General features: G+C 44.4%; 1 protein-coding gene across 1 annotated transcript in view; it reads left to right on the top strand.

Moving 5' to 3' along the window:
• Positions 1 to 12,384, top strand: part of ZCWPW2 (zinc finger CW-type and PWWP domain containing 2) — a 95,066-nt gene extending 82,682 nt beyond the window's left edge. The window contains exon 8 of the mRNA XM_074986128.1: positions 12,211 to 12,384. Coding sequence (XP_074842229.1) covers positions 12,211 to 12,384 — 174 coding nt within the window. The remainder of the gene's footprint in view (positions 1 to 12,210) is intronic.
• Positions 12,385 to 13,801: the final 1,417 nt, after the last annotated feature.

Raw genomic sequence — 13,801 nt, 5'->3', positions numbered from 1 at the left:
TCTGGAGCAGCCTGTCTTCTGTGGGGTCCATCAACGTGGGGCCATTAGAGTGGTTGCCCCAGCCCTCCCAGGCTTCTGACCTCATGGCAGCCCATGGCCCCATGTGGGCCCCACCCGGCAGCGATGCTGGCCATCCCTCGGTCCATGGCCTGTGACCGTGTGCCCAGGCCTGTACTGACTGTGTCAGGGACTGCCCCCTCCCCTGTATGACCAGTGCACCCCACGCCCGGTTTTACCTGAGGGTTCCTTGGGTGGTTCAGGGGAGGCCCGGGTGGAGGTAGCCTGGCTAGGGCCCTCAGAGAGCTGGGCCATGCACAGTGGTCCCTCACTCCCACTGTCACTGTCCGCAGTGCCAGCAGCTACTTTGGGGTCTGCAGTGGGGGGTAGGCATCGAGGGTCCTGGCTGGGGCTCCTCTTCCTGCCCCTCTGGCTCCACCGTGTCCAGGGTCTCTTCGAGTGGTACAGCCTCCCTGGGTCCCAGCAGCTGATGGAGCTCCCTGAAGTAGGGGCAGGTGGCTGGCACTGCCCCTGACTGTCTGGCTGAGTCTCTTGCTCGGGCATAGCCCTGCCATAGCTCCTTCACTTTGGAGCAGATCTGGGCAGGGGTCCGGAGGGGTGGCCCCTTGCAGTGAGGTTGCTGGTGAGGCGGGCGAAGGCCTCTGCGTTTCTGTTCCACCCCTCTGTCCTCCTCCCCACAGACAGCCAGCAGGTCCTGGACTTCAGCTTCCAGCCAGAGGATCCCCCTCCTCTTTGGGGGCTACCAAGAGCCCTGGGAGCCCTGCCGCCTGGACCCCTTGGCTCCACAAGGATCCTGGGGGTCTTGGCTGCTGGCCATCGGTCCGGCCACAGTGGGGTGTCACTTTCTGGGGGTGCTAGGGAGTGTCATCTGACCACCTCGTGCTCCTATGGCTGCCAGCACACACTCAGCTTCCTGCATGGGGTTTCTGTGTCCCTGCAGCTTTAAGGCACCTGCGGCTGACAGCCATAGAGCTCTGGCTGCTGGTGGGAGGGGCCGGTTCTGTGGAGGACTTTTCATTTTGAAATGGCATCCAGGGAGCGGTTACACACATTTAATTTCAAAATTAACATCGCAATGAGGTGTTATTCCCAAAACGGGAGTGGAATAACGATTTCGAAATGAATGCCTTTTAATTTTGAACTTAATGTTGAAATGAGCAATTGCGGGGTAGCCGTTCTGCTCATTTCGAAATTGCCCCTCATTTCGAAAATTATTTCGAAATGAGCTGCAAGTGTGGCCACGGCCAAGGAGAATAGAAATTTCTGATCTGCATTCGCCACAGCATTCATTGTTTTACCTATTTTTACTGTGTGTCTGATCATTTGTTTCCTTTCTAAGGTAAACATTTGCAATCTTTGCAATCTCTGTTCTTGATAGACCTTGATCATTTTCGCCACTTTTCTCTGAGCCCCCTCTAATTCTTTGATATCCCCTTTGAAATGGATAATGCTGCTTTTGTAGGCCTCTCTGAAGTTCCCCATAGTCCTGAAGTTCCCTTCTAGTCCTGACTAAAATTTTTGTTATCTAGAAATGTTGCTACCTCACTTCCCACTGCAGCTTTCTAGATAATTGCTAAATATGTTGACATAAGACCTTGCATAGAACTTTAAGGAACACCACTGATAACTTTTTGCAATGATCAAAAATTGGCCATATAATCTTACTTTTTACTTTCTGTCTCCTAGCTACGTTTTGATTTATGACAGTACTTTGGTTTTAACTTGGTAACTACTTAGCTTCTTTAGTACAGTAAACTCTTTCATATCCAGCATTCTATCATCTGGAACTCTCAAATAACTGGCATTTTAACCATAAGTAAATTTTAGTTATGTTTTCCGTAAGTGCAATATAGTGAAAGTAAATACAAATAAATACAGCAAATACAGTATAAGTTTACAGTGCACAATACTACTGTTGTTGGTAAATAAAGCACTCTGAATACATTTTTGTTTGTTTCTTAATGTTGAATCTTATTTTTCTTTAGTGTTATGCATTGCTAGCTATACCTCTCTATTATCCAGAATATTTGAATTTCTGGCAACTTCTTGGTCCTGGGACTGCCAGATGAAAAAGAATTTCCTGTAGCTTCTTTTGAGGACTTTGTTAAAGGCTTTTTGGAACTCTCAGTAAACCATGTAAAATGGTTCTCCTTTATCCTCTAAGAATTTAGAGAATCATGCTATTTTTTCTTTGCAGAAACCTGTACAGCTTTTTAAAAATATAAATATATCATTGACTACCTATTATATTGTCTGGAGGCACTGAGTTTAGGAAGAAATCGCTTGAACACAGAGTGCTGCAGTTACAAATTTTCCATTTCTTCCATCACACACTACAAGGTAGAATGAACCAAAACCAGATGGGCTAACCCCCTAACAATCTAACTCATTTAATTTGACAATGCAGTACACAAAAATCTATCATTAGAACAACTCAATACACAACATCTTCTTCACCCTTTAATAAGAATGTCCCCTTAATAGAACAAACTTTAAGTTAGGGAATGAGGGTAGACTTCCTCAGTTCCTAGCTAACCCCTGGGATTATTTTGCCCCAATACTGTGGGTTAGCCTTAACTAAGGATCCAGCCACTGAGGAGGCCTTCTTTCCCTAGGTAGATTAGAGCACATCTGGTATTCTTACACCCAAAGGTGTTATGAGTGCAGACTTGACTGTGGGCTCAGGACTTGAAGCGTAAATGGATGAGGCTTTCGAGTCAACCTGACCAGGAAGGGTGTGTGTGTTTGCCACAGACACCAATGGAAGAGGAGACTCAGGAACAGGCGACTATTGACTCGGTATCTCACTGGTAGTGGTGAGGTCCGGCAACTCAAATGGAGATGTTTCTTGGGGACAGGCATAATCTGGAAACAGCTGATCTACATGCTGCCACCAGATGAGATACTCTGCTGTCTGGACAGTGTAGGAAACAGGTCTTGTTTAAGTGATGATGGCAGCAAGGACCCATTTAGCTCCAGAAGAATAGTCCCAAGCCAAAAACAGCTGTCCGGGGCTAAAGATTTGGTCTTTTGCCCTTGTTGAATGACTGATGACTTGGCCTTACTGTTGACATTGCACAATTTGTTGTGGTTCAAAAAGTTTCAGCAAATCAAAGCAAGTGCACAGCTGATATCCCATCATTTAGAAAGTCCAGAGACACTTGGTTGTAGCATGAGGTTTGTTTCCATAGAATGAAAAGAAGGTGTCCTGATGCTTTTGAATGAGTGGCTGTCCCTGACCAATTTCAAAGCTTGTTTCATTGTCTGCACAAACCTTTCAGCTAATCCATTGATGGATGGACAATACAGTGCTCATGTGATGTGATGAATCCCGTTTGCTTTAATAAAATTTCCAAACCCCTGAGAGATGAACTGCAGACCGTTATTAAGTTGTTCTGGCAGACCAAAACAGCTAAAGATTCCACAGTTTTTGGGTATTATGCTCAACGGTGTTGGACAGCATTATAGAGACTTCTGGGCATTTATAATGGGCATCTACCACTACCAAGGACATTCTTCCTTCAAATTGGCCAGCAAAATCAATGTGAATACTATGCCATGGTTTTTCAGGACAGTCCCATGGGTACAGCAATGCCAACTGGGGTACATTTCTTACACCCTGACATGAAATACAAGCTCTTGCTTGCACTTCAATGGCACAATCTAAGCCAGGCCACCAAAAATAGCTTTGCACAATTTCTTTTATGTGCACTCTGCCACAGTGACCTAAATGTAACAGTTCTAATGTATGTGGTCTCAGTAGTGTTAGAAGAATGGCACGCATTCACCACAACAAGGACCCAGAATAGATCAATAACTCTGTCCTCCTGGACATGTAGGGAACAAAGTCAGGTAAGACCTCAGAGTCCTGTAGAGATATTCCATGCATCATTGGGTCTATAACTTGGGACAGTACGGGGTCAACATAAGTTCTCTTGAGCAGCAGTGATGGGTGTGTTCTCTACCTCTTCAAAGTAGATTTCCTTCTGGCCAATATCTTGATGTTTGACTGGCAAAGGCAACCTTGAGAGACCATCTGTATTGCAATGCAGTGTGGATTTCCAATATCTGATTTCATATATATGTCCAGAAAGCAACAATGCCCATCAGTGCATATGACTAGCAGCCAATGGCAGAATACAAGTGTGTGGACCAAAAATTAAAGTGAGAGGTCAGTGAGAAGTGTAAATTTCCATCGAAAGAGTACTGATGAATTGTCTGAATCTCAAAAACGATTCCCAGTAGTTCATGCTTAATCTGTGCATAGTTAGTTTCTGCCCTGCTTAAAGTGTGGGAAGAAAAGCAAGTTGTCTCTTTTCTCCAGAAGGCATAATGCATGACAACACTGCTCCCACTCCATGTGGACAGGCATCACAGGTCACCTGTAAAGATAAGGATGGATCAAAATGCATCAGGACCTCCAAGTTTACCAATACACATTTAATTTTGTTAAATGCAACACCACACGGTTCAGTCCACTTCCAGGCCCAAGAGTTCATGAAGTGGTTTTAGCAGTGTGGCTAACTGTGAGATATACTTTCTATAATAGTTCAATAGTCCTAGAAATGAGTGAAATTGACTAACATTTCAAGGGGATGGAGCCCCCACAATAGCCGTAACTTTTTCATGGACCATAGTAAGGCCAGTAGTTTCAATGATGTGCCAAATATTCAAAACGGGGCTGAAAGAATACACGCTTATCTTTGTGGATTCATAGGCCATACTTTTCCATTCTTTGTAGGGTAGCCTATATGTTCTTAATTTGATCCTCCTCATTCCTACCAGTGACCAGGATATCGTCAAGATAGGAGCAAAGCTGGGGTAGACATTATTCTGAAGTTTAAGTGACAGTAACGATAAAGTCCTTTATGTGTCACAATTGTCAACAGCTCTTGGGACTTCACATCAATATGCATCTGTAAATATACTTGTCTTAAATCAATCTTGCTGAACATTTGTCCCCCAGCCAGGCCTGCAAAGAGGTCATTGACATGGGAAAGAGGGTATGGCTCCTCACACAACACTGGATTAACAATGACCTTAAAATCTCTGCAAATCTGAAAGGAGCCATCTTTGTTCAATATTGGAATGATTGGAGTTGCCCATGGGCTATGGGTAACTGTTATTAGGACTCTATTTTTGACTTTGCTTCAACTTTTGGCCTGATGGGATCCGGCACAGTTCTGGCTTTCAGGTATTTTGGTTGGCTTTCAGGTTTAACGTTCAATTTCATGGTGATTCCCCTCATATTTCCCAGATCCACTCCAAAAACAGCAGCGTATTTCTTTAATAGGTTGGTCAGACCTGTTTCTTCTCTAGTCATCCTGTGCACTTCTGCCCAGCTGGATCTTCCAAAGCCATGATCTACCCATTAAGGCTGGGTAATGGCCTTAACGCAAACAATGGAAATTCAGTAGTCTGCCTACTGAGTTCCAACTTAATATCAGTAGTGCACAACAGGGGTACAGCTTCTCCTGTATATGTCTTTAGAATGATGTTTGTTGCCTTTAGTGACAGGTGTTTTAGCTTTTCTTTATATAGTGTCTGATACCAGTGAAACTGCTGCAAGAGTGTCCAGTTCCATGCGTACAGGTTTGACATCCAAAAATGATGTGACCAAGTATTCATACGAGCCTGCTGCTAAGCACAAAACATGGAGTGGAACTTCTTCAGATTGGATGTCACCTTGATTATTCTGAGTCTGCTCAAGGGTATGCAGATTTTCCTTTTTGTTCTGCCAGACTGCAGGTTCCTTTTTTTTTTTCTGTTTACAGATGCACCCAATGTGTCCTGTTTTCCCACACTGCTGACACACTAGGTCCTTACACCAGCATTCTTATGACCACAGTGGTAACATTCCTGGCTCCCTACTCTCTTGCGGATAAGGTTTTGGGACCCCTTATGCATCCTAGGGGGTGCTCTGAGGTGTTGTGCTTCCCATGTGGCCAATTACCTGGAGACCGCAATATCAATGGCCTTCTGTGGGGTGTGGTTCTGTATACACACACTAACCTGTCATATATGGCTTCATTGAATATCTCCTTAAATTCACAGTGTACAAAATTCTACAAATTGTGCAAGTATTTCTCTTTCTTTTTGGTCTGTTTTGTGGAATTTGTACCTTTCTGCAATTACCAATAGTTTGTGGGCATAATGTGACCCCAGGATTTCCACAATGTCACTGGACTACTTAGTCTCTGGCTTAATAGGGTGCAGTAAACTGTGTAGCAGGGAGTAGGTCTCTGCTGGGAAGGGAAGGCACACTCAGGGCCAAGCCAGACCCTCTTTAAACCATCCTCTGGAACCCCTGATCATGCATCTGACAAAGCAGGTCTTTGCCTGTGAACACTTATGCTCCAAATTATCTGTTAGTCTATAAGGTGCCACATGTCGTTTTGTTGCTTTTGAAGGTACAGATTAACTTGGCTACTCCTCTGATACTTCTCAACAAGTAGATTCACTTCCACATGTTCAAAATGGACCCCACTCATGCCCACCATAGCAATTATCACTCAAAGGATAAGAAGGCAGCATATTGCTCACATTCTTTTCCTTGTGGCCACAGACAGTACCTTATGTTTCCTATGGTATTATGCAAATGGAGTACAAAACCCCTTCTTGGGTGCTGTGAGAAACGGGGGCATCGGTACCCTTTTTTCATTAATTTTCTGATAAGCGTTCCCTTCCTATAGAAATCAGACACACAACTGACTGTACCCATTCTTTAGCAACACGTATTTAAATTGGAGAAAAGCCAGTGCATCTGTAGACAGACAGTAGCACAACTGGGGATTTGGCTGGACCCACACTCTGCATAGCCTCTTTCTCCAGTAAAAGATAAACGTGGATACTTGACCAAATATAAAAGATTTTTCCTATTCTGTGTTCTTTCATGAAAGTCCTATTATGACTTTTAGTCATTTAATTTCTTGCATACACTTACTCTTGTGGGCAAAATTTCATCTAAGGTGCCTGGCCTATACCTACTGAGTTTCCCTACTCACATTCACAGTTCCAACTTACACACTGTAAGAGTTCTTCCACAGTAAAACTTCTCTCATATGGAGGTTAAATCTGACAAGATTCACAGGCAGTATCCACCAAGAAACAAAATAATGATAGATACCAGCTTGAAGGGATGGGAAGCTTATACATTTCAATATGATGCAAGACCACGGTCACATATGGAGTCTCATTACATTATAAACTGCTCCGAACTTCATATTCACCTAGTCCTTCAGGCACTCCTACCCCAATGAAATGCCAGACACGTACTTGTATTCAGAGTCAGCATGTCTGCCCTAGCATATATAAATAAGTGGGGGGTGGGCACAAGGTTCAGTTCATTACAGGTGGAAGTCAGATCTAGCTGTTGTTATAAAAGGGAAACAATTCCATAACAGATTGGCTCAGCCTCAAAAGGTGGAATGCTGTCTCCACCAGACAGAGTTGGACCACATATCCCAGACCTTTAGAAAAGCAACACTTGGAGAGGGGTTCAATTTTTGTCCCTGTCTCTAAAGTGTCACTATATTTCCTGACAATTAAGGTCTCCTTTCTAGTGGCTATAGCACCCATATGAAGGGTCTTGGTTATTTCTCACTAGAAATTACATTTTCTCCTATAATGAAATGATGGTTTGACGGACAGACCCATCATCCATTCCTAAGGTACTATCTTTCTTCCCCTAATCCCAGGAAATTTTGCTCCCCTCTTTTTGCCCAAATCCAGACCATCCAACGGAAGTGCTTGTCTTACTTAGATGTTGAGAAGGCAAATTAAGATTTTATGTTTACAGTACAAAATCATTCAATAAATCCTCCACTTTGTTCATTGTAATTCAGTACATAGCTAAGTAGCGAAAAGCTTCCTGGTCCTCCATTGCAATGTATATTGGGGGCAGGAGAGGTTTCCAAGGAATGCTAAGGGATTACCCTCTCATTCAAGTTTAAAGCCCATTCCAAGAAGATAATAGTAGCTTCATGAGACATTCAGTCCAGTGCACTATCTGTACAGTTTTGTAGGACTTGGGTGTCTCCGAATACATTGGCTAATTTCTTTATGATTAATAAACTTCAGTTGGGTGAAGCAGAATTTGGCAGAATTTTGGCTTGCTCTTAGCCATAGCTCACTCTTAGCCAAGTCAACAATTGGTAATGATAGGGTGGATTGGTAGGACATGTTGAACTTCTGAAATCTGGTGCTCTCTTGTCCAGCAACATCTGTGGTCTGGCAGGACCAGAGAAGTTGCTTGAGCAGAGAGTCTGGTGGCCCCAGAGCAGGGGCTAGCTAGAAGTGGCAGCCCAGCCACAGAGCCACAGCTGGGTCTGGGGAGTTGCCACTGGGCCTGGGGACCAGCAGCCCTGCAGTAGTGGGGGAGCTGCTGGCGAGGTTGGGGAATGACAGAGGAGCTGCTGCAGCCAGGACTGGGGAGCAGTGGCCCTGCATTGGTCAGGGAACCACTGCTAAGGCTAAGGAACCTGGCAGCAGATCGGGGTCATGGCCAATGAACTGGTGAGCCATGTGACAGGAGCGGAGGCCTGGCTCCCAGCCCTGCCATGGCTGCAGGTCCCAGCCTTGCTGCTGTGGTCACAGCCCCTGGTCTTTAGCTCTTATAGAGCCACTCTGGCAGGGCTGGGAGCGGGGGCCATGGCAGCCATGACAGGGCTGGGAGCTGGAAAAGCCAAGCAGGCAGCCCAGCTGGGGCAAGAAGCAGGCTTCTCATTCAGCTGGAAGTGGAGCCAAGCAGTCCAAGTGGCTGATAACAGGGAACCACCTATGATCCAGCAAATTCCCTTGTTCAGGACCAGTCTAGTGTTGGATCTGTACCGTTACAAAAATTTCATGATTCCTGAAATTATGACCCATCTCTTAAAATGAGAATGAGAAAATTTGTCTCTTACCTGGAAATTTTTTTTCCGAGTGGAACATGGGTCCATAAGTTCATTCCATTCTGTATAATTTCATCTCCTTCTTTCAGGAGGTAATTGCTCAATAATGTTGCAATGTTTTCTTCCCTCTTAGGGGCTACGTCTACACGTGAAGCCTACATCGAAGTAGCCTATTTCGATGTGGCGACATCGAAATAGGCTATTTCGATGAATAACGTCTACACGTCCTCCAGGGCTGGCAACGTCGATGTTCAACATCGACGTTGCGCAGCACCACATCGAAATAGGCGCAGCGAGGGAACGTCTACACGCCACTGTAGCACACATCGAAATAAGGGTGCCAGGCAGAGCTGCAGACAGGGTCACAGGGCGGACTCAACAGCCAGACGCTCCCTTAAAGGGCCCCTCCCAGACACACTTGCACTAAACAGCACAAGATACACAGAGCCGACAACGAGTTGCAGACCCTGTGCATGCAGCATGAATCCCCCGCTGCAGCAGCAGCAGCCAGAAGCCCTGGGCTAAGGGCTGCTGCACACACTGACCATAGAGCCCCGCACGGGCTGGAGAGACAGCGTCTCTCAACCCCCCAGCTGATGGCTGCCATGGAGGACCCCACAATTTCGACGTTGCGGGACGCGGATCGTCTACACGGTCCCTACTTCGACGTTGAACGTCGAAGTAGGGTGCTATTCCGATCCCCTCATGAGGTTAGCGACTTCGACGTCTCGCCGCCTAACGTCGAAGTTAACTTCGAAATAGCGCCCGACGCGTGTAGCCGCAACGGGCGCTATTTCGAAGTTAGTGCCGCTACTTCGAAGTAGCGTGCACGTGTAGACGCAGCTAGGGAGAGCTGATGGATAACAGTATTCTTACATTTAATCAATAAGTTATTAGTTTATGTGTTTTTGTCGGGTTAGACAGTTCTATTTCTTGATTGTTGAGCAGATTTACTGCTATGGTTAATATGCAACAGTGTTTTATTCACATATGATGTCAACTTTGAAAGCAACTCTCTGGAGGGACCATTCATTATGGAGAATTATCTAAACAGTAAGTTCAGCCAATCAAAATACTTGGTTCCATCTCTTATAACATGGAGATTGAAGAACCCATTGAGTTTATGGATCCATATCTCCTACCCAGAATTACATTTTCTGGGTAAGTGATTAGAGAGGCTTTGTGGTGTCTGCAATTGAAGAGAATGTGTACTGTGCACTGACACATTCATTCATCTCAGAGTCTTTGAACCATAGTTTGATAATGTATCCTTGCACAGTGTAGGGTGGCATTGTTTCCCTTCAATTTGAGAAACACTTCAGAATATTCTTGATAGAAAGTGGTTTTTACATTAAAACTTTACATATTATGGTCTCAGTAAAATGATAATATATAGAAGAGATGTTCCTTCTTAAGGGCACACGTACAGGAAGACTCACTGTGCAGTAAATTATGGTGTAAACCTACAGCGCTCTAGCATGTCTTGCACTAAGGCTACATATTCACTACAGAGTTCTTTCAAAAGAAGCCCTTCCAGCAGCTCTTTTCCAAAAGAACTTCTTTTGAAAGAGTGCATCCATGCACAAAAAAGCAGATTAAAAAAAAGAGTATTCTGCTCTTTCAAAAAAGAGTTTCCACACAGCCCCCACTCTTTCAAATGAACAGGCCAGGTATAGAAAAATCAGGCCCCATGAGGACTGCTCTTTCAAAAAAAAAAAAAAAAGGGCCTGCAGAACGTCTACACATGTTTTTTTTTGAAAGACGCTTTTGAAAGGGGGCACTCTGTCTATGTCTACACTACAGAGATCTTTCAAAAGAAGCTCTACAGAAGATATTTTCTGAAAGAACTTTCGAAAGAGTCCAACCACACATAAAAAAGTGGATCAAAAGAGAGATCTGCTCTTTTGAAAGAGAGCATCCACGCAGCCCCCCCCTCCTTTCAAAAGAATGGGTCAAGGATCAAAAATGAAGACTGTTCTTTCGAAAGAAGGGACCTGCAGGGCGTCTACATGCATTTTCTTTCTAAAGATGCTTTTGGGCACTCTTCCTGGAAAAGGAAGAGTGATTGAGAAAAGAGTGCCACATTCTTTCGATTTGCCTCTGAAAGAATGTTTTTTGTGTTTCAAAAAAACTTTCAAAAGAACTTGCTAGTGTAGGTGCAGCCTCCTGAAACATGAAAGGAAGAGCAATTTCAAAAGGAGCACTGAATTCTTTCAATTTACATTCGAAAGAACACTTTTTGCTTGTAGATGCTCTGCAGGATCTTTTGAAAGAGCCCCCTTCTTTCAAAAAATCTTTCGAAAGAAGTGCTAGTGTAGATGCAGCCTAATAAATGTCCAAGGGCACTAAAATTTTTCTTGAGTGCATTGGCGTCCTATGACCTGAAGCAGCCGTGTGTCAAAGGGACTAGGGAACTTTTACTGTGCATCAGGAAGATTCACATGAACAGTTAGTGTGGGTCTGCACAGAGCTGCCTCCAGCATCACTGCCAGCAGAGCTATGCAAAATGAGCTTCTCGGGATTGCAAATGGCTTGCCATTTGCATACCCCCAAAACTCATTACCATAGCCCCGCCAGAGTTCGGCATCGGCAGAAGGGGATGCCAGCACTGCAGAGGCCATGTGGATGTGCCTCTGCCTGCTAAATCCCCCATCTGTTGCCAGTCCTTTATGCCTCAAACATTTGAAGCATAAGGCACTGGCGACAGAGAGGAGTTTAGCCAGCAGAGGCACATCCACATGGCCTCTGCAGTGCCGGCACCCCCTTATGCCAACGCTGAACTCTTGTGGGGCTATGGCGATGAGGTTCAGGACGCCATTTGCAATCCCAAAAAGCTCATTTTGCGTAACTCTGCCAGCAGTGGTGCTGGGGGAAGCACTGTGTAGACATAGCCTAAGTATATGGCCCACTGGAATGCTATAAATTTGTACTCCTGGTTTATGCATGCTGCCCATGTAGACTTACCATGATATTCCTCCAGCTGCTTTACCTTTACAGAAAAGTATATAGTGGTGCAGGAATAGTTATTATAAGTGGGGATGGAGAGGAAAGGGTGCTAAAACCCACTGAAGACACCCTGTATCTGATGGAAACCACTTCAAGACAGAGAGTGCTGCCATACCACCACAACCCCTGGTTTCAGCACCTATGTATGTTCAGGCAAATTCATACTTTCCTTATGATGGGACTTTTATGTATATTTGCAGTATGGATTTACATGTTGACTGAACTTGGTAACAAAGCATACTGCTTAATGTTGTTTTAAAGTTTAATATCTAGAAAATGTGTATTTGCTTTTCAGGTAACTAAATGCAGCACAGAGAGTACTGAAGGAAGCCCAGTGGAAAACTACACCCAAGAAGATTGTATTATTATTGATGGGATACCTTTCAAGGCTGGGGAGTGTATTGAAAACATAACTAACAAATTTAAAGAAATAGATTCTTTAATGTCTGAATTCCAAGATAGCTTGTAGCACTTAAAAGTGGAACCTCTCTATGTACCTTTCCATTTACTCGTAGACTCTTAAGTGAATAATTTGCATAATTACAAAGGCAATTATTTTATTTCAGTGTTAAAGGTTATCTGATAACGTAGCTAACAAAATTAAAATATATTTTCAAGTTTATAGGGGAGATTTAAAAGTAAATACCCATTAATAATTTTGTTGCTATTTAGATGGAATAGTTTGTTATGACGACTCAAAATTGTAAATAATTGAAAACTAGATTGAAAAATAAAAGGAGATAAGTTTAGTGTAGTGATTCTGAACGCATCTTGAGTTTTGGAGGCATACTGGCAAGACAGTGGATCTTCAGATATTCAGGAAGAATTGATTTAAATAAATCCTCCAGTAGTTGTAAATTGTATTTCAGCCTTGTCATTTTAACTATATGGCTTTCCCTACTATGAATAATTGATGGAATTTGTTAATCCTTTGATCTGCTTGTGTAATTCACACTGGGTTCTATTCAGCTCACATTGTCCTCTGGCTAACTCACCTTTGGGGGTTGCATACTATTCATAAGAATACTTCATTCTTTTTCCAGAGGCCCTTGGATATTCACACTTGTAGGATCAAGTAGCTTGCACCAGGACTTGCAGAACCTTCTGGAAAAGAATGTTCATCGAATTGCCTCTCTCATCCTGGAAAGTGCTGAGGACATAAAAGAACAAATGGTCCCACCTGTTCTTCATTTCCTTTCTAACAACTGTAGGTAAAGGAAACTCAGATTGCATACACTGCTCTCAGTGCTTCCTCATCAGGATTGCTTTTCTCTCTCACGTTTTCTGTCCTTTAGAAGCAAAATTCATTTGTCAGTTAGTGAAGCTTTTCTTTTTAAACAAAAGAGGAGATGCTTATATGGTATGGGCTTTATCTAGACCAATAGGAGCAGGTTCAGCCACCTCTCATTCTGCACTAATTGGGGAGCTCCTCATACCCAGTTGAGTAAGTTGGCACTGAATAGCTGCGTCTACACGTGCACGCTACTTCGAAGTAGCGGCACCAACTTCGAAATAGCGCCCGTCGCGTCTACATGCGTCGGGCGCTATTTCGAAGTTAACTTCGACGTTAGGCGGCGAGACGTCGAAGTCGCTAACCTCATGAGGAGATAGGAATAGCGCCCTACTTCGACGTTCAACGTCGAAGTAGGGACCGTGTAGACGATCCGCGTCCCGCAACGTCGAAATTGCCGGGTCCTCCATGGCGGCCATCAGCTGGGGGGTTGAGAGATGCTCTCTCTCCAGCCCCTGCGGGGCTCTATGGTCACCGTGGGCAGCAGCCCTTAGCCCAGGGCTTCTGGCTGCTTCTGCGGCAGCTGGGGATCTATGCTGCAGGCACAGGGTCTGCAACCAGTTGTCGGCTCTGTGTATCTTGTGTTGTTTAGTGC

This window comes from Carettochelys insculpta, chromosome 2 (genome assembly GCF_033958435.1).
Source record: "Carettochelys insculpta isolate YL-2023 chromosome 2, ASM3395843v1, whole genome shotgun sequence".
Taxonomy (NCBI): Eukaryota; Metazoa; Chordata; order Testudines; family Carettochelyidae; genus Carettochelys; species Carettochelys insculpta.
The sequence above is the reverse complement of the archived record's forward strand: the minus strand, read 5'-3'. Positions and strand labels throughout refer to the sequence as shown.